The 24,629-nt window shown below is 43.3% G+C and overlaps 1 protein-coding gene across 17 annotated transcripts in view; it reads right to left on the bottom strand.

Annotated features, from left to right (window-relative positions):
• Positions 1-20,617, bottom strand: part of CFAP54 (cilia and flagella associated protein 54) — a 372,233-nt gene extending 351,616 nt beyond the window's left edge. For 12 of the 17 annotated variants that reach the window (XR_007919541.2, XR_007919542.2, XR_007919545.2 and 9 more), the window contains exons 1-4: positions 20,219-20,616; positions 10,598-10,703; positions 8,215-8,358; positions 5,762-5,933 (exon numbers count right to left, since the gene is read on the bottom strand). Coding sequence is in view for 11 of the 17 variants with exons in the window: in XM_051845787.2 (XP_051701747.2) it covers positions 5,762-5,933; positions 8,215-8,358; positions 10,598-10,703; positions 20,219-20,610 (814 nt within the window). In the remaining 6 variants the exon portion in view is untranslated. Of the gene's footprint in view, positions 1-5,761; positions 5,934-8,214; positions 8,359-10,597; positions 10,704-20,218 lie in introns of all 17 variants that reach the window. The other 5 variants (XR_011380202.1, XR_007919544.2, XM_051845789.2 and 2 more) reach the window with 3 other exon arrangements.
• Positions 20,618-24,629: the final 4,012 nt, after the last annotated feature.

Here is a 24,629-nt window from a genome sequence, read left to right as displayed (position 1 = left end):
TGTAAATTACATAAAGATGCATCAAGGTGTCAGCATCAGGGAACTAAGGAAGCCTCAGGGAACTGTCCTTACGAATGACAGGGCCCCTCTGTATTTAAAAATGCACGTTTAACCTTTCCAGCCCCCAACATATCCTGACAATAGCTGAATCATGTTTGCTAGTTCAGGCTCTTGGCATGGCTCAGAAGTTCCCACTGCAGAAGCCAGATGGAGAGTAAGTGGTAGAGCAAGGACTGCAGACTGAATCATTACAACATCAGGATATCTCTAGAAATTTGTTTTGTTTCATCTTGCTTTTAACCAAATCTAGAATGAACTAGATAAGTTCATTGCCTGGCCATGTGACTCCTTTTCATCAAAGATGGTCATTGTCAAAATAATCTAAATTCGTCAGGTTCAGGTTAGTTGAGAAGTAAAATATTCAATATTCAAGCATCCAAGAACCAAGATTGCTTATCTTAAGAGTCAGCTGGGGGGATGGGCATGTGGCACAGCACTAGCTGGCCTGTTGAGACACCCACATCCCACCTCAGAGCACCTGGGTCCAAGTCCCAGTTACCTGGCCTCTGATCCAGTTTCGTGCTAATCCACACCCTGGGAGGCAGCAGATGATGGCTCAAGGACTTGGGTCACTGCCACCACATAGGAGACCTGGATTGAGCTCTGAGATACTACGTTGGCCTGGCCAATCCTGGCTGCTGCAAGCATTTGATGAGTAAATCAGCAAATGAAAGATCTCTCTCCAGCTCTCTCTCAATCTTTCTGTCTGCCTTTCAAATAAATTGAAAAAAATTTTTTTTAAAAATCAAGGGTATGAATTATCACAATCAATTAAAAAGAAAATAGAGTGACCTGTCTGACTGAAAGGTCAAATGTATGGACAATTTGTAAAAATGCATTTGATCTTTTCAGCCAAATACATTTCAACTACATAAATCCCAAACCGTCAAAAAAAAAAAAAAAAAAAACTTCAGGGTTTTTGAACTTGTCTATTTTGCAGTCAGAACATCCTCCCTTCAAATATCCAGCTGATTCACTCCTTAAACTCCATCAGGTCTTCGCCCACTGTCATCTCTGACCGATCTGGTTAAAGTCACAGCCCATCTCCAGCCCAGCTGCTGCTCTCCCTATCCCCTTCTTGCCTTCCTTTGTCCCCCATAGCACTTGTAACCATCTGGCACCATACACTTCTTATGTATCTGTTATTTCCCTGCAGCAGAAGCAAGCATGAAAACAGGGTTTCTCTCTGTTGTCCACACTCTGTCCCTAACACTTAGGACAATGCCTGGCACATGGTAGGTGCCCAATAAGCTTTAGATGAATAAATGAAAGTAGGGACAGTAGTTAGTGAAACTAAATATGTGTATCTCCCACAACCCAGCAATCCCACTCCTGGCGGCAGATCCCAGAAAAGTCTCACATAGGTCTGTAAAAGGACACATGCCAAGGATATTCACTGGGGAATTATTTGGTGCAATTAGATTGGTAGGGCACACCTGTGGTGTATGACTGTCTGGAATACAATTCAACAGGCAGAGTTAACAAATTAGATTTACATACAGGAACCTGGCTAAATCCTAAAAGCACCGAACTGAATGAAAATAAATTTAGGGAACAGAATAAAATCTAAAGAATGACACCAAGAATACACCAAGAAAAGGATATTAAACATAAGGAAATCACTTAATCTTTTCTTTTCTAAAAAAGAATATTAGGGATGTGTGTGTGCGTGTGTGTGTGTGTGTGTGTACACATAAGTGATTTCAAAAGGGCTGAAGACAATGGATCACACTACATTAATTCCACCTCTCAAGCATGGGCCAACTACAGAGCCCAATACTTGGCCCTATCCCTGACCCCTGAGCACAGAACTGCTGCTCCTGTCCTTCCTGTACCTGCCAAGACGTGAGAGCAAGTCAGGTGGATATGTGGCAGTGGTGACTCAAGAATCCAGGTTGTCTTGAGGATTATAAGGCACGAAAGTTTAATAATCACTGGACCAACAGATCTCATCAGGGTTGGCCTCACTTCTAGCAGCAAACAGGAAGTCTAATTTCAATCAATTTGAGGTGGGTGAAGAAGAAAAAGACTAGAAAACGTACTCTGAGCTGCCAAGGATCAGGGAAAACATCATATATTCTCTTTGAGTCATTTTGTCTGGACTTTTTCACATCAAGCACACTGTCATTTTTGTTTAAGAATATATTATCTACAGCATACACACAGGAAAGGAGTGAGAAAGTATCTCTGCATTTTTCACATGACTCTCCAAATAAAAATAGCTAAAGACTCCATCAGGAGCCAATATTGTGGCGTAGTGGGTAAAGCTGCTACCTGCGGCTGTTTTGAATTTCAGTAATCCAACTCCCTGCTAATGTGCTTGGGAAAGCAGCAGAAATGGCCCAAGTGCTTGGGCCCCTGTACCTACTTGGGAAACTGGAAAGAAACTCCTGGCTCCTGGCTTCAAACTAGACCAGCTCTGGCCATTGTGGCCATTTGGGAATGAACGAGCAGATGCTTCCATCTCTCTCCCTCTCTCTCACTCTCTCCCTCTCTCTGTAAACTCTGCCTTTCAAATAAATAAATAAACCTTTTAAGAAACGATAGCCCAAGTATTTGCACTCCTACCACCCATGTGAGAGACCTGGAAGAAATTCCTGACTCCTGACTTCAGCCTGGCCGCTGTGGTCATCTGGGGAATGAACCAGCAGATGGAAGATTCATTCATTCATTATATCTCTCTGTCTCTCTGTCTCTCTGTCTCTCTCTCTCTCAGCTCTCCCTCTTTCTCTGTAACCGGGCATTTGGCTTAGTGTTAGGCTTCAGCTTAGGATACCCATGTCCCACACTGGATTACCTGGGCTCAATTCCTGGCTCCAGCTTCCTACTAATATGGACTATTGAAGGCAATGGAAATGGCCCAAGAAGTTGGGTTCTTGCCATCCACACAGGAATTCTAAATTGAACTCCCTGCTCCCAGCATTGGTCTCCAACTCCTTTGGGACTTTGGTGAGTAAACAAGTAGGTTCTCACTCTTTCTCTCTACCTCTCAAATAAATAAATATCAAGAAAAAAAAATGTTCAATATCACCAACCATCAAGGAAATGCAAATCCAAGCCACAATGCGATATGTCACTCCAGTTAGAATATTCACTATCAAAAATACAAAAAGTAACAAATTCAGGCAAGATATGGAGAAAAGGAAATGCTTATACACTGTTGGTTGGACTGCAATTTAGTATAGCCATTATGTAGACTATGGAGAATCCTCAGAAAACTGAAAACAGGCCAGCGCCGCGGCTCACTAGGCTAATCCTCCACCTAGCGGCACCAGCACATTGGGTTCTAGTCCGGTTGGGGCGCCGGATTCTTTCCTGGTTGCCCCTCTTCCAGGCCAGCTCTCTGCTCTGGCCCGGGAGTGCAGTGGAGGATGGCCCAAGTGCTTGGGCCCTGCACCCCATGGGAGACCAGGAGAAGCACCTGGCTCCTGCCATCGGATCAGTGAAGTGCGCCGGCTGCAGCGTGCCAGCCATGGTGGCCATTGGAGGGTGAACCAAGGGCAAAAGGAAGACCTTTCTCTCTGTCTCTCACTCACTATCCACTCTGCCTGTCAAAAAAACAAAAGCAAAAACAAACCTGAAAACAGATCTACCATAATATCTAGCTATCCCATTTCTGGGGACATAGCCAAAGGAAATGAAATCAGCCTGAGCCGGCACCGCGGCTCACTAGGCTAATCCTCCGCCTCGTGGCGCCAGCACACCGGGTTCTAGTCCCGGTCGGGGTGCCGGATTCTGTCCTGGTTGCCCCTCTTCCAGGCCAGCTCTCTGCTGTGGCCAGGGAGTGCAGTGGAGGATGGCCCAAGTACTTGGGCCCTGCACCCCATGGGAGACCAGAAGAAGCACCTGGCTCCTGCCATCAGATCAGCGGGGTATGCCGGCCGTGGTGGCCATTAGAAGGTGAACCAAAGGCAAAAAGGAAGACCTTTCTCTCTGTCTCTCTCTCTCACTGTCCACTCTGCCTGTCAAAAAAAAAAAAAAAAAAAAGGAAAGAAAGAAAGAAAAGAAATCAGCCTGTTAAAGAGACAGCTGCACTCCCATGTTCTCTACAGCACTATTCACCACAGCCAAGCTATGTAATCAACCTAACTGTCCATCAACAGATAAATGGATAAAGAAAATGTGGCATATATACAGAATGCAATGGTATTCAACCACAAAAAAAAGAGAATGAAATCCTGACACTTGCAGCAAAATGGATGCAACTGGAGATCATTTGGTTAAGTGAAATCAGCCAGATCCAGGAAACAAATGCCACATATTCTCTCACGTGGAAATTTTAAAAAGTCTGATCTCAGAACAGTGATTACTAAGGACTGGCAAGGATAGGGAAAGGGGAGGTAGAAGGAGGTTGAATTACAAGCACCAAATACAGTCAAATAGAACTAAAACGTTCTAGTGTTCCACAGCACTGTGAGGTGACTATAATTCCCAACACTGTAACATATCCTATGTAAAGAACTGGAAGAGAAGAGCTGATACACAATGAAAAATACAGAAATAGAAATGTTGATTATCTAATCTGATGAATTTATGCTGTATGCATGTATTGCAATATTGCCCTATACCCCATAACAATGTACATGTACTATATGTTTACCAAAAAATATTTTAAATATGGGACAAGTATTTAGCCTAGAGGTTAAGGTGCTGGTTAAGACACAGGTGTCCCAAATTGGAATAGATGGGTTTCATATCAGGCTCCAGCTCCTAACTCCAGATCCCTGCTAATGTAGACCCTGGGATGCAACAATGACAGTGCAACTAATTGGGTTCCTGTCTCTTATGAGGGAGATCTGAATTGAGTTGTCAGCTCCCAATTTCTGCCTCAACCAAACCCTTGTCACTGGGGGATTTGGGGAGCAAAACAGTAAATGGAAGCTTTCTCTTGATCTCTCTCTGTGTGTATGTGTGTGTGTATATGTGTGTGTGTGTGTTTGTGTGTGTATCTGCCAAATACATGTTTAAATACCGAAAAGTTAATAAAAAGTATCTCTCTATCATTCAGTGACACATGGTTGCAGTTAATTTGCTACTGATGCAGTTGACACTTTAGGTGAAAATGAACCCTTTGGAATACTATTGTATATGTTATGCTTGTTTCAAAATAATATGGTGAATACTGAAAAAATAATTAGCCATGGAACAAGGCAAGATTGTTACTTTAGAGCAGAGAAAAACAAATGCTACATTTTTATAGCTAAGATCCATTTCATCAGATATATGTGTGTGTGCTAGGGCAGGCGATGGATACACATTCTCAGAGCACCTCTTGCAAGACCAAGTAGGAGGAGAAGGCTGCTGTGTCAGGAAGCCAAATCCACTGGATAAGGTCTTTGAGGAGAAGACAAATAAATGAATGATGATTACAATCAACCTAACAGGCAGTGGTCTTTAGATCCTGCCCCACTTACATTTTACACTGGCTATTATTAACTGTGACCCCTGTTTCTTATACACCCCAAACTGATTATCCCCAGAGCTCCTGACCCATCCATTAGTAGAAAACCCACAGGCATGCACTGTAAGTCCCTACTTACAAAGACAAACTAAAATGTAGTAGAGATGTAACAATTCCCACAGTCATCCTATTATGAAATGCATATATTTAATTCACAAGGTAATCAAGTTACTATCACACTTGGCATTTAGACTGCTTTTTAGAAAGATGCAATTGAAAGTACAACAGACTGGTGTGTACCATTGAAGATAATCCAGCAAAGGTGCTCCTGCGGCAGAGCCACCTGCATGATGAGCCTTAAGGAAGACAGGATCTGCAGACACTGGCTCACAGATTCTTTATTCTGCAGCTTTACATCACTGTCGCAGACCAGCTGGTAGTTGCAAATATTTTTTCCGTTTAGAGCATGAAACTGAAATACATGGGAAAATATATATAAGAATACAAATAAGGTTTAAGGAATTTAGGCAAGCGTCGCTCAAGATGTAAAAAAACTAAAATGGAAACAACTATGCTTATTTAATATAATCGATTAGTAGAGAAAGAAACATGACAAGCTGGCTTTCTTTACAACATCCACTTAGTCAAGACCAGCTTTTATAAGTCAAAAGAAATCCAAAGCAAAACAAGAATGTTCAAAAATCATATTACCAGGATTACAGATTGACTTAATTTTGTAAACTTAACCTACAGAACATCAGCTTAGCAACTTGTACACTGAAGTGCACCTGTTGTTCACCCTTGTGATCACAGGGCTGACCAGGAGCTCCAACTCACTGCCACCAAGCAGCATTTCAAGAGATTAATGTGTCATTAGCTATCCCAGGAAAGGATGAAAATTCAGAATGTGAAGTGTAGTTCTACCAAAGGCATATTATTCCCATCACTGCAGCATCGAAAAAATCCTAAGTCAAACCATCATAAGTTAGGAACTATCTTTAATTACTATCATTTACACAATTCAATCAAAAAATGTTTATTGGGCACTTCTGCTTGCCACACACTGCTTGACAAGAGGAGTTCCACGAAGAAAAAGAAACGGCCCCTACCCTTGGCAGAGAGAAGAGTGGGCCCTGTGTTAGGGATACTTAAGGTGGCTGCTGTAGTCCCTTAACTAAAAGGTTTTTGTGAATTTGGATGAAGCTCCTGGCTCCTAGCTTTGGATCAGCCCAGCTCTGGCCACTGTAACCACTTGGGAAATAAACCAGCAGACGGAAACGCGCTCTCTCTCTGTCTCTCTTTCCTTCTTTCTCTGTAACTCTGCCTTTAAAATAAATAAAAATAACTCTTAGATGTTGTTGTCTTGGGGGTGGGGGGGGAGATGAGGCTATAGAGGTTTCCCAGAGTCAGAGCATGGAGAGTTTTCCACGCCATTCCAAGGAATCTGGACTTTAGTCAAAGGGCAAAATCAAAGAGGAGTGGAATAAAATGATTTAATTTATACTTCAGAAATTGCTTCTGACAAAATATGGACAATAAAATGCAGAGGATACAGGGAGTCTAGGAGAGACTTTTATTCAATACTTTTCACGATGGGACACCAGCCTACTACCCAGGATTCTCATTCATGCACCTATGGTCCAGCCAAACTCAACTGCTGAATAGTTCCCCAAATATGCCTCAATATTTTTTTCTCATTATAAGCACTGTTTCCAAGGCTTTGAATACTCATCAGGTTGGGAATAACACAGATTTGGAGTCAGAGTGATCAGGGTTCAAACACTAATCCTACCCATTGCTTTAAGTGGGCAGTTTCTTAATCTCTAATAAGCCTTGGTTTCTTCATTTGTAAAAAAGGCCTAACAGTTTCCACGTTTTAGAACTCTCATGAGGCTCTGAGCTGATAATTCACATAATACATTTAGAAGAGTACCTAGCAAGTGGTTACTGCCCAACTAGCCGGTCGGTGAATCAGCAGCAGCAATTAATAATACTGTTGTAGTAAAAATAAACTATAAAATGTTTGTATCAAAAGATTTATAGAGCCACTGATTCATACGAATTGTTTGATCAGCTTTATTTTTCCCTTCTGTATAAGGATAATAACAGTATCTAACTTAGAACGTCACTGTAAGACCGATGTCTTCCCAAGCACTTTTTTTTTTTTTTTTTTTGACAGGCAGAGTGGACAGTGAGAGAGAGAGACAGAGAGAAAGGTCTTCCTTTGCCGTTGGTTCACCCTCCAATGGCCGCCGCGGCCGGCGCACTGCGCTGATCCGATGGCAGGAGCCAGGAGCCAGGTGCTTTTCCTGGTCTCCCATGGGGTGCAGGGCCCAAGCACTTGGGCCATCCTCCACTGCACTCCCTGGCCACAGCAGAGGGCTGGCCTGGAAGAGGGGCAACCGGGACAGAATCCGGCGCCCCGACCGGGACTAGAACCCGGTGTGCCGGCGCCGCTAGGCGGAGGATTAGCCTAGTGAGCCGCGGCGCCAGCTTCCCAAGCACTTTGTAAACTAAAAGCACTCTATAAATATTAGTTATTCAATAACAGTTAACCTTGTTAGATGAATGAGTAATCATAGTGACACAATCTCTAAACCATCTTTACAAAGGTGAAAAAGTTCATTTTCACCTCCAGCACCATAGCTACATGCGACGCCAAGCAAATGAAAGACATTTAGAGACGGTCAGCACAGGATGCACTGCAGAGCCGTCATAAACTGCAGCTATCTCAGCTGCTCCCTTCGTCTTACTGTAAGTCCAGCAGCTTTATCCCCAAAGCCTTTCGGAAAAAAGACAGTTTTGAATTGATTCACATCAGCTTTGTTCTCATCAAAATCCATACTGAACTGCTGAAGATATCTTCCATAGCACTGTAAAAGGGCCAGTTTGTATTCCTAAAAAAGAAAAAAGGAAAATATAATTTTGCCTATCATTAAGTAGTATTCATGTTACTCTTAATAGGATCAGTGTTGATTAATACACTTTTGCTGCTTTTTATACATATGCATACATTTTGTGATGGACACTGTGCTAAGCAATCTATGTGCATCATTTCATTTGATTCTCTTCATGACAAGCCTATTGTTAAATGGAACCATCGTGATTAAGATGAGAATATCCCCCAGGGCACTCTGGGTGGTAATATCTGTATATTCAAAATCCAGACCCGAAAATGCAACATCACCAAATTAAACAAGGAAGAGGGCCAGAGAGGGAGGGAGGGAGGGAGGGAGGAAAACAGAGCTGGACTTCAGCCAAAGTGCAAAGTCAAGGGCAGTAGAGAAACAAAGGAAAAGGAGAAAAAAAATAAAACACAGGTGTGGGGTAAGTGAGCTAATTCCTGCACTGTGTGTGTGTGTGTGCACGTACACACACGTGTGTCTCATGTGTCAACAGTCTCTGAAGCTGCATCAGGACAAATTTTAAAAGTCTGGGCCATAGACTTCTTATAGTCCAAATCCATGCTTATGTTCTCATTACCCAAGTCAGTTTCCTCATTTCCGTCATTCACCGGGTACAGCTGACCCAGAGACTAGTGGGGCGGGGTGTGAATAGTGCTCCATCAGAATTCAGTTGCAAATCTTCACCAGCCTCTTCTGCAGCTGCAACTCCTTGAAAATCAAGTGCTGTAGGTATGAGCTGCCTAGCCAGACACCAGGCCCCCTGGGACACATCGACAAGAAAACACTGTTTTGTTTATATTTCTGTTGACTTGTGAGTCTTCCACAAAATGACCTTACTATAATAGAAATAAAGACAATCTAGAAACCAAAGTAAAAACTCAAGTTCATTTTCAGGATGATAAATATCATCAAGTGGCCAAACATTCTTTCAGTGAAAAGTTGTCTGTTGTCCTTTAACTAAATTTTTTAATATCCTATCTAGGCCTCTCTACCTGAACATCCTGAATCCTTAGCTATCGCCCAGCCTCAATTTGCTTTGTTCACTTACAAAATGTTCCTTCTGCCTCCCTCCACCAATACCCACTCCACCCACCTGGACATGCATCAAACAAACCAAGCATGTTACCAGCTTCTTTTCTGAGAAGCACAAAGATGGAGAGGGATCTGTCTTCTACCTACTGTCAACATTGTTATTCTACTTCACATGAACACAACTTACACAGCGTATCTCCCCTGGGTTTTTCTGTAGTTTCGCAAGTGCTATATTTCCAGGTTTCTAAAATCCATGTCCACTTACCTGGGGCTAAGATTATCCTCTAATTTTGGTGGAGGAAAAATAGTCCTCATTATAAAAGTTCCTCCACCTCTTATCCTGTTTGATACATTTACCTGTTAGACCCAAAGGGTTCAAGTCCAGAAAATAGAAGTAGAGGAGGAAAAGGAAGCTGAGAAACTGAAGACTCAGAAAGTACTGAATACTGCCCATGTCAGGCCAGAAATCCCTTTGGATGAAGTAACTCTTTATTCAACCATTCATGTAGCAGAATAATTTGCACCTATGCCAGAACTGGAAAGGAAAATTCACATTATCTTTAACAGCACCCAGCCAAGGTGTGGTCTTATCAAACCAAGTCCACTGGTCCATGGCATTCCAAGACTTAGGCAATCATATAGAACTAAAAATAGGGCACAAATTTTGTCTGGAATACAATACTTAGCAAGAAATAGCTTGTATTGGTTGTATGTAAAGCCTCTATAATTACACACATTAAAACATGAAGAAGCCGAAGTTCATTAAAATAGGGTACTGGCAACTAGGCAACATAGCAGGGAGGACAGGAGCCATGAGGGTTGTTCCCTGGGCAAGGCCAGCCATGTGAAAAACAACAGGAAGTGGTGTCTGGGCTCCTTTGTGTAAGGTAGGAACATGATGACTCAGCACTTCCTGTTGTGCACCTACCACACCCTCTTACACACACACACAGAGCCAGCTACGCGCCTGTCCGACCCCAGCCAGCAGCCTGCCCATTCAGGATTCTCTTACCTCTGCAGAATCTTAACTACAAAATTAAAAAAGCAAACACTTTTCTGGTCATGGTATCTCACTACAATTTTTATGTACTCACATTCAAAAATCCAAACATAAAATAGGAAGCATGGAAGATCAAATAATCACAATAATGAGCCAAATGAGCTTTGTTTTGGCAATCCTTACTCCAGAGGCACTTACTTTCATTTGAAAAAGGCTATCTCCAACCTTCAGAAGCTTTTCATTGTAATAGTCAGCTGGCAGCCTGGGGGCGTATTTGGTCCAGATATTAAACAAAGAGGTGGCACTGTAAAAATCATAAAACAAAATGACATCTTTAAAGTCAGCAGGAAGCCTCAACTAATTAGCAAGCAATCCTTAAAAACTTAGCTAGTGCTAAGTCTTCTCAAAGTGCCTTATTGTTAATGCCTCATTACTAATAATAAATGAATTATAGTTAAAATGATTGCTTCCTATGTTCCAAATACTAATTGAAGCTATTTACATGCATTTCTTAAAAATATATTTATTTATTTATTTAAAAGGCAGAGTTACAAAGAAAGAGCGACAGAGGCAGAGAGAGAGAAAGAGAGAGAGAGAGAATTTTCTATCCACTGGTTCACTCCCAAGTGGCTGCAATGGCCAGAGCTGGGCTGATCTGAAGCCAGGAGCCAGGAGCAACTGGGTCTCCCACATGGGTATAGGGGCTCAAGGACTTGGGCCATCCTCTGCTGCTTTCCCAGGCCATAGAAGAGAGCTGGATTGGAAGTGGAGCAGCCAGAATTCAAACCAGCACCCATATGGGATGCTGGTGCAGTAGGTGGAGGCTTTACCTGCTATGCCACAGTGATGGTCCCTACATGCATTTTTAAAATACCCTGTAAGAGTGGCTTAGGTTCACAGCAAGACAGAACAGGAGGGATACAGATTTACCATACAGTCCCTGCCTCCACACATACATACCCTTCCCTATTACCCACATTCCTTATATTAACTGACACATCATTATCACCCATTATCTATAGTCTATATGAGTTCACTCTCGTCCATTCTATGAATTTGGACAAACGTATAATAATGTGTATCCACATTATAGAATCATAGAGAACAGGGGCCTGCACTGTGGCATAGCGGGTAAAGCCACTGCCTGCAGTGCCAGCATCCCATATGGGCGCCGGTTCATATCCCGGCTGCTCCACTTCTGATCCAGCTCTCTGCTATGGCCTGGGAAAGCAGTAGAAGATAGCCCAAGTCCTTGGACCCCTGCACCCGTGTGGGAGACCTGGAAGAAGCTCCTGGCTCCTGGCTTTGCATCAGCTCAGCTCCAACCAACTGGGGAGTGAACCAGCAGATGGAAGACACCTCTCTCTCTCTCTGCCTCTCCTTCTCTCTCTGGGTAACTCTGAGTTTCAAATAAATAAATAAATAAATAAATAAATCTTTAAGAGAGAGAGAGCAAATAGTTTCACTCCCTAAAAATCCTCTGTGCCACACCTGGTCATCCCTCTCTTCTCCCTCAATCCCTGTTAACCACTGGTCTTTTTTACTGTCTCCATAGTTTTGCCTTTTCCAGAATGTCATACTGTTGGATTCACATATTATGTACTGGGTCCTTTCACTTAGTAATATGAATCCAAGTTCCCTCCATGTCTTTTCATAGCTTCATGAGCATTTATTTTTAGCACTGAATAGTATTCCACTGTCTGTATGTAACACTGTTTACTTATACATTTACCTACTGAATGACATCTTGGTTACTGACAAGTTTGGCGGGTATGAATTAAGCTGCTATAAATATCCATGTGCAGGTTTCTATGTAGATGTAAGTTTTCAACTCCTTTGAGTAAATACTAAGGAGCTCAACTGATGGATAATATGTAACAGTATGTTTAGTTTTGTAAGAAACCACTAAATTGTCTCCCACAGTACAATGGCTATAGCATTTTATAATCCCGTCACCAGTGAATGAGAGTTCCCACTGCTCCACATCCTTGTTAGCGTTTATAGTGTTGTATTTTGGATTGGGGGCCTTTCTAACTGGTATATAGGGTATCTCATTATTGTTTGAATTTGCATCTCCCTGTTGACATATGTGAAACATACATGCATGTATTTATTGAAAGAATGAGTGAATGCATGAGTGATTTGGTAAAAAAGAAAACATTCCTTGTTCTGTTCTTGTTTCAATCTTTTCTACAAAGAGTTCAAGGGCTCAAATATCTTAATCCATTTAGGTTTACATTTCCTTCCACCAAGTAAAAGAAAAACAAAGCATACAATGTTCCCAGAAATGCTTTCCGACCAGAGTTTGAAAAAGTAGATCATTGTTCATTTTATTATTTTTTTAAATATTTATTTTATTTATTTGAAAGACAGAGTTACAGAGAGAGGTAGAAACAGAGAGTGAACCATCCGCTGGTTCACTCCCCAGATGGCAGCAATGGCCAGAGCTGCACCAATCCAAAGCCAGGAGCCAAGAGCCAGGAGCTTCTTTCAGGTCTCCCACGTAGGCACAGGGGCCCAAGGACTTGGGCCATCTTCTACTGCTATCCCAGGCCATAGCAGAGAGCTGGATGGGAAGAGGAGCAGCCAGGACTAGAACCAGCACCCATATGGGATGCCAGAGCTTCAAACCAGGGCTTTAACCCACTGCGCCACAGTGCTGGCCCTGCTCCTTTTATTTTTTCATTTGAGGGCCAGAGAGAGAGGTCCAGTCTCCCATCCACAGGTTTATTCCCCTTATGCCCACAACAACCTGCCAGGGCTGGGCTGGTCCCAGAACCATGATCCAGGAACACAATCCAGGTCTCCTATGTGGGTAACAGGAACCCAGTTGTTTGCACCATCACTGCTGCCTTCCAGGATCTGCATTGGTGGGAAGCTAGAGCCAGAGCTGGGGACTGAACCTAGCATTCCATTGTAGGATGCAGGTGTCAATCACTAGGTTAAACACTCCCAGATCATTGCTTATTTTATTCATTTATTTAAATTAACACTCCTTTCCTCTCTCCTAAAAATTATAAATGCATCTAAGAAAAGTCTAAATTTCCCTTAACTGCTGTCCAGTCCTCTCCCATAAATTTCTAGATAAGGAGAGTATTACAGACTGAATGCTTGTATACCCCTACTCAACATTTCACATGTTGAAGCCCCAACCTCCAGTGCGGCTATATTTGGAGAAGAGGTCTCTAAGAAAGCAACTAAGGTTAAATGAAGTCATAAGAGTAGGCCCCTGGTCTGATGGGATTAACGCCTGTACAAAGAGAGATAACAGAGAGCTTGCTTTCTCTCTCCATGCTCACACAGAGGAAAGGCCATGTGAGGACAGGGCAGCATTCTGCAAGCCAGAAAAGGAGCATTCACCAGAAGCTGACCTTAGTGGACCCTCATCTGAGACTTCTTCCCTTCAGAACTGTGAGAAAATGGATTCCTGCTGTTTAAGCCCTTCAGTCTATGGTAGTTTGTGTGGCAGCCTGAACTAATACACACAGAGATCTCAACTTAAGGACTGAGGATGGCTCTAATACTTATGATGCAAATGTTAGGATACTAATGAAACAACCTCAAGAGACATGTCATTTAATTCATTGGGTTAATCAAATAATATTTATTAATCAATGAGTGACAGGGGCAAAGCACTCCTGTTTTCATGAACTGATTAATACAATTTTGGATTAAAAAATATGTACACGTGTCAAGTAACAAACAACAATGCCAAATAAATAATGTAGTAGATGTAAACCACAGAGATTTACAAAAAGAGGTGTTTTTACCTTTTCACTTTTACTTGCTGCCTCATAACACACCACAGTATTAAAACAAATATAATGAATTCAAGAAATGCACCAAGTCTAGCTAGAATTCTTAAATTACAGAGAAGTAACCATTAACTCTTCCAAACATTTACGAATGAGATAATGAGACTAGGTTTGGTACTCATAAAAGAAAAATACCAGCCTTGTTAAACCAATCAAGGTTATATAAGAAAAATCAGAGTTTTTTTAGTGATCCCTAAGTTCAGGTTAAGGTTGCTTACTCAGAATGGCTTAAATAATGATTAAAGAAAAAATATATAGTACATCCTATTTAATATACATTATTTAAGAAGAGAATGTTAGCATACTTTGGTTTACTAGTTCGTTATAAGTAGCTGCTGGATATTTAGAATGTTTTAATTAATTAATTATCTTTTTTTTTTTGACGGGCAGAGTGGACAATGAGAGAGAGAGACAGAGAGAGAAAGGTCTTCCTTTTTCCGTTGGTTCACCCTCCCATGGCCGCCGCAGCCAACGCACTGCGGCTGGCGCACCGCGCTGATCCGAAGCCAGGAGCCAGGTGCTTCTCCTGGTCTCCCATGGGGCGCAGGGCCCAAGCACTTGGGCCATCCTCCACTGCACTCCCTGGCCACAGCAGAGAGCTGGCCTGGAAGAGGGGCAACCGGGACAGAATCTAGTGCCCTGACCGGGACTAGAACCTGGTGTGCCGGCGCCGCAGGTGGAGGATTAGCCTATTGAGCCGCGGCACCTGCTAGAATGTTTTAAAATAGACAATACTGACTGCATAAGCAGAATATCTAAATCTTACATGCTTATACTAAAAGCAGATTTTTTAAAAATATGTATCACAGTCTTATTTAATAGTATAGCTGGTATGATCAAAATTTATATTTTTAGATACTACGAATTTTTATGTACATGGAAGCTTCTGAAATTTTAAGAAACAAGTTTGAATTTTAAAAATCACCATTTATCATTTATCAAATAATTTATAAAAGTAACATCTATCTCCTGGACTTCCAACTCATCACACTACCAGTCTTGCTCCATTGTACATGATCACTAAAACAATTTTAAAAACAAAATCACACAGGGTTAATTATTTGCCCAAAACTACTCAATGGTTCCCCATAGCATTTGGAATAAATGCGGACTCTTTCAAATGACCTCTAATGCCTCCCAAAGCCCTACCTAGTCCTCTAATTTCAACTTATAGCATTGTGCCCCCATTCACTACGCTTCCATTGAATGAGCTTCTGCCCATTCCTCCAAATTCCTGACTCTTTCCTGTCAAGGAGCTTCCTACATGCTTGTTCCTCCTGTTTATCCTGTGTGTCTGGTCAACTTCCAGGCAGTCTCCCAATTCCAGCTTAATGTCACCTCTCCAACCATTTAAAAGCCGCCCCCCTGCCACTGTATCTTTTTAAACCTCTGCTTAAAAGGATCATCTAATCTCACCACCTTACTAAAAACTGTTAACTTGTGTCTCCCACTCCAATACTCCTTCCCTTCTTTTTCTCCCTAACATGTATCCCTTTCTAGATTACCATAAAACATACTCATTTGTTTATTATCTAGTCCCCCTCTAGAATACAAGCTCCAAGATAATAGGGATTTTCATTTAGTTCACTGCTGAAATCCCAGGACTTAGCCATGCCTTGTGCACAAAAGTACTTAGCAACTACTTCTTTCATAGCATTTGTTCATGTGTTGACTTCATGACCCACTGAAATGTATCTCCTTCTCTACAGTACAAGCTCCAGGAACACAAGCTTCCAGAGCTGCTTTGTTCAACCACCATATAACTGGTGACTAGCACATAGTGGGCACTCAGTCAAAATGGTTATATAAATCAATACATAAATTGCATGTGAGATTGAACTACTAAGGTCCATGCCAATCCTTAATGTCTGTGATTCCCTTCCAGTCTGTTCAAACATGGGAGAGATATGGCAGGATCCCCTTACCTCTGTCACTTTCTGTGGTTTCAGTTATTCACGGTCCAACCACTGACATCTTTGGGCTTGCTGATCCAGGACCAATGGAGCAGATGACCTCTACTGATGGATGGCCAAGGCAACAGTAGCATGAAAGTTAAATGTGAAAGCTGCTGACGCCAAGATGAAGTCACTCTTGTCAGATCCAGACAAAGGAGGGGGGCCTATGCTTGTGTATCTGACAGAGGAACTATCACAAGTATTTTTTTTAATTCATTTATTTATTTGAAAGGTAGAGTTACAGAGAGAAAGAGAAGGAAAGACAGAGATCTTTCATCCATTGGTTCATTCTCCAAATGGCCACAATGACCAGGCTGGGCCGGGCTGAAGTCAGGACTAGGAGCTTCTTCCACGTCTCCCATCCTCCACTGCTTTCCACTGCTTTCATCCAGCAGTGGGCCATCCTCCACTGCTTTCCCAGGTGCATTAGCAAGGTGCTGGATTGGAGCTGGAGCATCTGGGACTGGAACTGGCGCCCACAGGGGATGCTGGTGCTGTAGGCTGTGGCTTTAACCCAATACACAACAATGCAGGCTCCCACAAGTACTTTTTTTAAAAAAGATTTATATATTTACTGGAAATTCAGAGTTACACACAGAGAAGAGAGGTGGGGGGGAGGGGCTCTTCCGTCCATTGGTTCACAGCTGGAGCTGTGCCGATCCAAAGCCAGGAGCCAGGAGCTTCTTCTGGGTCTCCCACGTGGGTGCAGGGGCCCAAGAACTTGGGCCCTCTTCTACTGCTTTCCCAGGCTGTAGCAGAGAGCTGGATCAGAAGTGGAGTAGCTGGGACTCAACTCGGTGCCTACCTGGGATGCTGGCAGTGCAGGCAGTGGCTTTACCCACTATGCCCCAGTGCTGGCCCCACAAGTGCTTTCTAATGCCCACAAGAAGTTCTTACACTTCATCACACCTTATTTGCCTTATATAACTTGCTTGTTCTGCATGTTGGCATACAATATTTCACAATTTATCACAAGAAACTCTTCAAGATAGCAGAAGTTCAGATAAGACCCTGGCCTAGCAACAGCTGTCTCCACCAGTGGACCGACAGCTCCTGCAATGACTTCCTGTGATCAGTAAACCTTATTTCAAGAGCAGCTTACATGGACGTCCCCTGCTTTGCCTTTAAAGGCTTCTCCTTACCTCATCCTCTCCAGATGCACCTGTGATTTGTCATAGTCTGTGCATCCCAGATTCCAATCTGCTGTCACTCATTCCCAGATAAGGTGAATTTTTGACAGCTACGTTATTATTTTAGGTTGACAAGAGATGAGTGCTACATCACAAAGCCTATGTCATTCTTGCCTCATTTCATCTCATCAGGTAGTCACTGTATCATTCACATCACCACAAGAAGTCACTGTATCATACACATCACTATATCATTCACATCATCACAAGATATTTTCAGAGAAACTACATCCACATTACTTATATTATAGTCATAACTGTTCTATCATATAGTTTTAATCTCTTATTGTTTCATAAACTTTATCAGAGATATGTACAGATGTGTCAGAGTTGGGTACTGTCCACAGTTTGAAGAATCCACTGGGGGTCTTGGAACACATCCTTCAAGATAAGGGGGATTACTGCACTGCAGGGAAGATTTGTCCAGGTCTACTTTTCTAGTACATGCAGTTACTGAGAACATAAGGATAATAACTTTTGGATTCAATCGATGCTGACATTTGTTGAATGTTTACTATGTTCTAACTCCTAGGCTAGGTCCTCAAGATACAGCAATGAAAAAGAGCCCCATTATACAAAATCACTGGAGAGCTTACATTATAACGGAGAAGACAGACAACACTCAAAAAAAAAAAAAAAAAAAGACAAAAATATGTAAATGAGTGAGTGAACCTGAATGAGACAGAAAAGGCCCACTCCATGGTGGTGACAACTGCGTTGAGACCTACAAGAGGAGGACAAGCCAGATATTTGAAAACATAGTGGAAAAATCATTCCAAAGGAGATAGCTAGTACAAAGGGTCTGGGGTGAGAGACAGCAGGATCTGTTTTTCTGCAATATCCTGAGAAAGAAGAGAGGAACAAGCCGAGACAAGAGAGGCAGGCAGGGTCAGATTCTCAGACCCCGGAAGGTATCAGAAGGCATCTGGATAGGAATGGGAGCTTTATTTATAAAGATCACCCTGACTGCTGTGTGAAGGTTAGATTTGAGACAGTGACTCCAGGGAAAAATGTGAAACGGTGGTTTGGACTGGAAACTGGTAGTGAAGATGGAAAAGTATAAACACAGAAGCTGTGTACCTAGAAATGTATACAGTTGAGGTATGTAACGTCCTCTCTGTGTCAATTCTTGGTTCTCATCTTATTTTGTCTGACAGAATCTTGCTTGAGCTTGCCACGGCTGATTATTCCTTTTCCCTTAAAACATTTTCTTTGCTTCCAGCATACCGGGCACTTTATAGTTGTCCTCATGCCTCCTTAGCCATTCTTCCTTAGTCTCTTGGACTCTAATCACCCCTCCAGGTCAATGCTGGGGCATGCCAGGGCTCACACGTGCCTCTTCTCCATCTCTACACACTCCCTTAGCTATTCCATCAGGTGTCATGAGTTAAATACAATTAATATGCGGATGAATCCCAAATGCCTATCTCCTCTGACTTCCAGATTCAAGGGTGCAATTACCTGCATAATAGCCCTGCCTGTGGATATTGAATTATATGTCAAGATATCTGAAGTTAAACTCTTCATCCCTCTCCCTCCTGCCTGAAACCTGCTCTTCCTTTTGTTTTTTTTTTTGTTGTTGTTGTTTCTTTGTTTGTTTTGACAGGCAGAGTGGACAGTGAGAGACAGATGAGTTAGACAGTGAGGGAGAAAGACAGAGAGAAAGGTCTTACTTCCGTTGGTTCACCCCCCAAATGGCCGCTACAGCCAGAGCTACACTGATCCAAAGCCAGGAGCCAGGCACTTCTTCCTGGTTTCCCACGCGGGTGCAGGCGCCCAAGCACTTGGGCCATCCTCCACTGCACTCCCTGGCCACAGCAGAGAGCTGGCCTGGAAGAGGGGCAACCGGGACAGAATCTGGTGCCCCGACCGGGACTAGAACCCGGTGTGCCAGCGCCGCAAGGCGGAGGATGAGCCTGTTGAGCCGCGGCGCCGGCCCACATGGCATTTTAATAGCAACACTCATAGCTTCCATCCCTGTTCCTTGCTCTATTTTTCTCCCTAGCTTTTAATTTCTTGTAAAATTATTTACTTACATATTTGCTTAGTGGCCATCGATATTCACAAAAATATATCCTCCATGAAAATAGGGATTTTCTATTTTTTTATTAACCAGATGTTTTCCTGGTTCCTAGAACAGTACCTGGTATATAGCACATGCTAAAAATATTGTTCTTAAATGTATGAATGAATAATAAGTAAAAGTTAAAACTATTTCTTCATTTTAAATGCATGAACGAAAAATGTCAGTCAAAATAATTCTCCATTCTGATATTCTTTACCACTTGGCCTGCATTTGAAACTGTTCAGTTTGCAATGTATTGGGCCAGGAAAGAAAGACGGTAAAATGCACTGAAAAGAACCTTAAAAACACGCAGCTTGCAGTTCATCCCCCAAACACAAGTTACTGTAATCCTAATAACAACCTAAGAAGGAATTCAAGACGTGTTCACGAGAGAAGGTACTCGGTGGTACCAGGAAACAACCTTCACTGAGAACCCAAGCTACTTCACAGTTCTTCCTTCTGCTCTGTGTACACAACCGTCCACGACCTGGAAAGCTGTGAAAGCCCTCAGTGAGCCAAAAGCGATGAGCGCGGCGTAGCAAGCGGGGGACGCGCAGAAACCGCAGAAATGGCGACTCGAGACACCTCTGCACTGATTTTCCATGTGACCCGGACAGGAAAGCAGGATGCAACACTGTGCTAGGACTGAGGGCTGGAAGGTCGCCGCAAGTCCCCGTGTAGCTCGGTATCTCCGAGGCCCTGGGCCGGCCCGGCTGCACAGGTGGGCCCAGCACCGCGCCGTCGAGGGTGCGCGCTGCGGCCCGCGGCCTCCCCCAGGCCCTGCCTCCGCTTACCCTCGCCGGTGGAATTCGTGCTTCTGTCCCTCCGTCGTCGCTAAAGCCTTCTTTTTCTTCATAAAACCTAACAACTCCCGGATCTCCTTCTCGAAGGAGGCCAGGAGCGGGTTTTTCGCGTCCAACGGCCCATAAAACACGGCGAGGGGCAACGAGTCCTCCGGACTGGTACAGCGAAGCAGCGGGCCCGGGGTGCTCGCCTTAGACTCCAGGGGCGTCTTCGACACCGAGCTCGAGGACGGGGGCTGGGGCGGCGCCTGTTCTGGCGTCGATAAGGAAGTGAGAGACTCCTCATAGTACAGAGAACTCGAGTGGATGCCCTGCGCCGCCATTTTGACCCGACCGGGCCGGCCGGCCGGCAGTGGTTGCGCGTGTATACACGCGGTTGCCATGGCGACGGTCTCGCGGCAACCGAGCGTCCCGTGCGTTCTTCGGGAAACACAGCGACCCCTGGAGGGCAGATGAAGAACGAGCCCGGTCCACAAAGGAATGCGCGCGAGGTTATGCACCTTGTTCCTCTCAGGCTGTGGGAGCTGAGAGAGAGAGAGCAGGTTTGAGCTGAGAACCAGCTCCAGCATACTGGAGCCCAAAATTTAGGATTACAAATCTTCCCTAACAGTAATAATGATGGTGATGACAATTTCATGTGTAAGGCATTGTTCTAAGCATTCCATCGTGATCCCATGTATCTCATCATCATAATAACTTTAGGATTAGTATATTTCACAGCTTAGGAGACAAAGACTAGGGAGGTTCAGTCATCTGAGCAAGGCTGGAATAAAGCACGTGGTGTCAGAGACCAAGTCCAAGGATGACTTGATCCTTCCCCCAGAATAAAGCTCATTAATTATATTGAATTTGAGAAAGTAGCTGGCAAGCAGTTTAAGAATCAAATACATTCGACCCATTCTCTTCCCTCTGTTTGAACCTTGAGGTCTGTAACTCTGGGGATGATATCTGTGCCTCTAATAATAATGATTATACTTATTTATTTGGATTTCAGCCTGATTCTAAAACACTGTCATACATTGTGAATGAATGTGCGTTTTGCTCGGCTTTGATACCTGATTAGTACATGCAGATGGCCTGAAGAGTTAGCTCTCAAAATACTTTTGTATATTAAACAGGGACTTCAAGAGACAACTTTTGGTGGGAAACTCCAGGCCTTAGGGGAAATGCTTGTGGACAGGGAAGGCATTTATTTCTCTGTAGATTGTGAGAGCTGAATTTACTGAAGTATGAGTTTCTGACTAAGCAGGAATTTATTTCCCTTAAATTACACAATACCAAAAATGATCTAAGAGAAGAACCATAAATAGTTTTAGGGAAATAGATTTTCACCAGGAAAACTGTGGGCAGCTCTTTCACACTTCAAGGTAAAGAAAGACAATGACCCCACGCCCCCTGAGCCCAATTTCCCCTTTAAGATGAAGAAGGTTATTAGACAACAGCCTGATCCCTTTCAGGTCTGACCTAATTTCTTGTGGGCTCTGCGGGCCTGTGCTAATTTGTGCAGCTAGCCTAATACGTCATGTGTACAAAACCCTAATATTCTTCTAAGGAAGGTGATGGTGATTTTACTCATTGAGATGGGTAATTACGGCCACAGAACCTCCAATGACGCCTCATTGTTGGAGTCCAGTTTTCCAATCAGGATGTGGATGCCAGCCTTTGATTGTCAAGGGCTTTATCTTGTATCTAAGTGAGCAATACAAATGTTAAGACTTTAAAGAATTTAGGCCTAGGGAAAAAAAAATCATCCTCAGAGCAATTACAAAAAAAAAAAAATCAATACACTTTTAAACAGCCAGCTTGATAAATCCTCTCTCTTCTCATCTTTTCCTTATTCTCACACAACAGCCTTGTCCTTTTCAGATCCAAAGCTCATGTAATTTGCCGCTGAGTACTATCTATTATATTGATTAAAGTGAAACAGCAGGATACAATTAAATTAAAGTTGTCTGAGAGGAGGAAAGAAAATAAAAATAAAACAAAGTGGGCTTTCTTCTCCTCCTTGGTTTAACTGCACTCACAAAACAACCTGTCTCATGGCACAAAGACTTAATTCCAAAGTCACAGGTAAAAGAAAATGTGACTAATTAAATTCAAATACTTGAATTATGAAACATTGCACCTTAGTCATTTTCCTTCTTGCACATACTGAAGTTAACAATGCTTAACTTTCAGTAGTTTTTGGAAGCTTGGCTGAATATTTAAATGAGTGTTTTATTCTGAATCATCATCGTGGTAAGATGGAAGTTTCCATTTTGTTCGGTTCAAATTATATTTGAGGCATTTTTAACATTTTTAACATTTCTCGTAATGAGATGCAGCCATTATAATATCTTTTCTATTTCCTTGTCACTTTGCTTTATTCTTTTCACTGGAATGAAAGAGTGGAGCTATGCAACCATTGTGCCTGACAGGGCTAAGTAATGTAAATAGCTTCCTTATAAATAATGTAAATTGCTATTTCCTTATAATTAATGTCTTTGCAGACTGCAAGAATCCTTTCTACCCCTTCAAAAATATTTTTCATTCTAAGTTACTGCTAGAGAAATAATAAATAAGGTTAATGTTCTTTCTATTGATAATTTAACTCAATCATTGGACTGATACCCCAATAGATACTTGGTCTTAACAGTGAAAATCACCAAAAAGCATGAAAATTCCCTCTTTGCACCTTCCCTCTTGAAAGTTATGCATTTTTTTTACTTTTCGTGTATTCAGTTAAATACAACGTTTCTTTAGTGTCCGTACAATGCATTGATCAACTCACAAATACATTACAAGAAGAACGTGACACAGACAGCATCTAACCATGATGAAAAGGAGTACGGTGGAATACACCCCAACCAAGGTTTAAACTGTGTTGCAGGCATTTTAAAATGAAGCTTAGGAATGGAGAGAAAACAAAAGATCCCAAAAGACATGATGTTTTAGTCCTGGACTCTTAACTGCTTCTTGTTTCAGAGAGACCCTTGCAAAGAGGCCTTACCTGTTCACTGAAAGTAGCCCAGCACTCAACCCGGCACCTGGACAGTGTATGACTAAATAAATCTTTGCAAGAATGAGTGACTCAAGCCGGCGCCGTGGCTCTATAGGCTAATCCTCCACCTGCGGTGCCGGTACACCAGGTTCTAGTCCCGGTCGGGGCACCGGATTCTGTCCCGGTTGCCCCTCTTCCAGGCCAGCTCTCAGCTATGGCCCAGGTGTGCAGTGGAGGATGGCCCAAGTGCTTGGGCCCTGCACCCCATGGGAGACCATGAGAAGCACCTGGCTCCTGGCTTCAGATCAGCGCGGTGCGCCGGCCGCAGAGCGCTGGCTGCGGCGGCCATTGGAGGGTGAACCAACGGCAAAAGGAGGACCTTTCTCTCTGTCTCCCAATGTTTGTACATTATCACTGCAGCAGTGAACTGGGAATCATGTTGAGTCACATTCTATACTTAAGACACTTTTGGCATGTACCTGAATTGTCTTAAGTAATTTGGACTTGAATTTCTCTCAATTAACAATCAAAATAAAAGGAAGAACTTAAAAATAAGTATTTTGGGGCCGGCATGCAGCATAGCAGGTAAAGCCGTCGCCTGCAGTGCCGGTATCCCATATGGGGGCTGGTTCAAGACCCGGTTGCTCCATTTCTGATACAGCTCTCTGCTATGGCTTGGGAGAGCAGTAGAAGATGACCCAAGTCCTTGGGCCGTTGCACCCATGTGGGAGACCCAGAAGAAGCTCCTGGCTCGTGGCTTCAGATTGGCACAGCTCCAGCAATTGCAGCCAACTGGGACGAACTTTCTCTCTCTGCCTTTCCTTCTCTCTCTGTGTATCTGTGTAACTCTGACTTTAAAATAAATAATAAGGCCGGCGCTGCGGCTCAATAGGCTAATCTTCTGCCTGCGGCGCTGGCACCGCAGGTTCTAGTCCTGGTCGGGGTGCCAGATTCTGTCCCGGTTGCCCCTCTTCCAGTCCAGCTCTCTGCTATGGCCCGGGAGTGCAGTCAAGGATGGCCCAATTCCTTGGGCCCTGCACCCACATGGGAGACCAGGAGAAACACCTGGCTCCTGGCTTCGGATCAGTGCAGCGCGCCGGCCACAGCGGCCATTGGAGGGTGAACCAATGGCAAAAGGAAGACGTTTCTCTCTGTCTTTCTCTCTCTCTATCCTCTCTGCTTGTCAAAAAAAAAAAAAAAAAAAAAAAAAGAGTGACTCAGACGCCAGTGCTGTGGCACAGTAAGCTAAGTTTCCGCCTGAGGCACCGGCATCCCATATGGGCGCTGGTTCGAGTCCCGGCTACTCCTCTTCCAATCTAGCTCTCTGCTCTGGCCAGGAAAGCAGTGGAAGACAGCCAGAGCATTTGGGCACCTGCGCCTACATGGGAGACCGGAGGGAAGCTCCTGACTCCCGGCTTCGGA

This window comes from Oryctolagus cuniculus, chromosome 11 (assembly GCF_964237555.1).
Source record: "Oryctolagus cuniculus chromosome 11, mOryCun1.1, whole genome shotgun sequence".
Taxonomy (NCBI): Eukaryota; Metazoa; Chordata; class Mammalia; order Lagomorpha; family Leporidae; genus Oryctolagus; species Oryctolagus cuniculus.
This window is presented reverse-complemented; position numbering and strand designations above follow the sequence as displayed.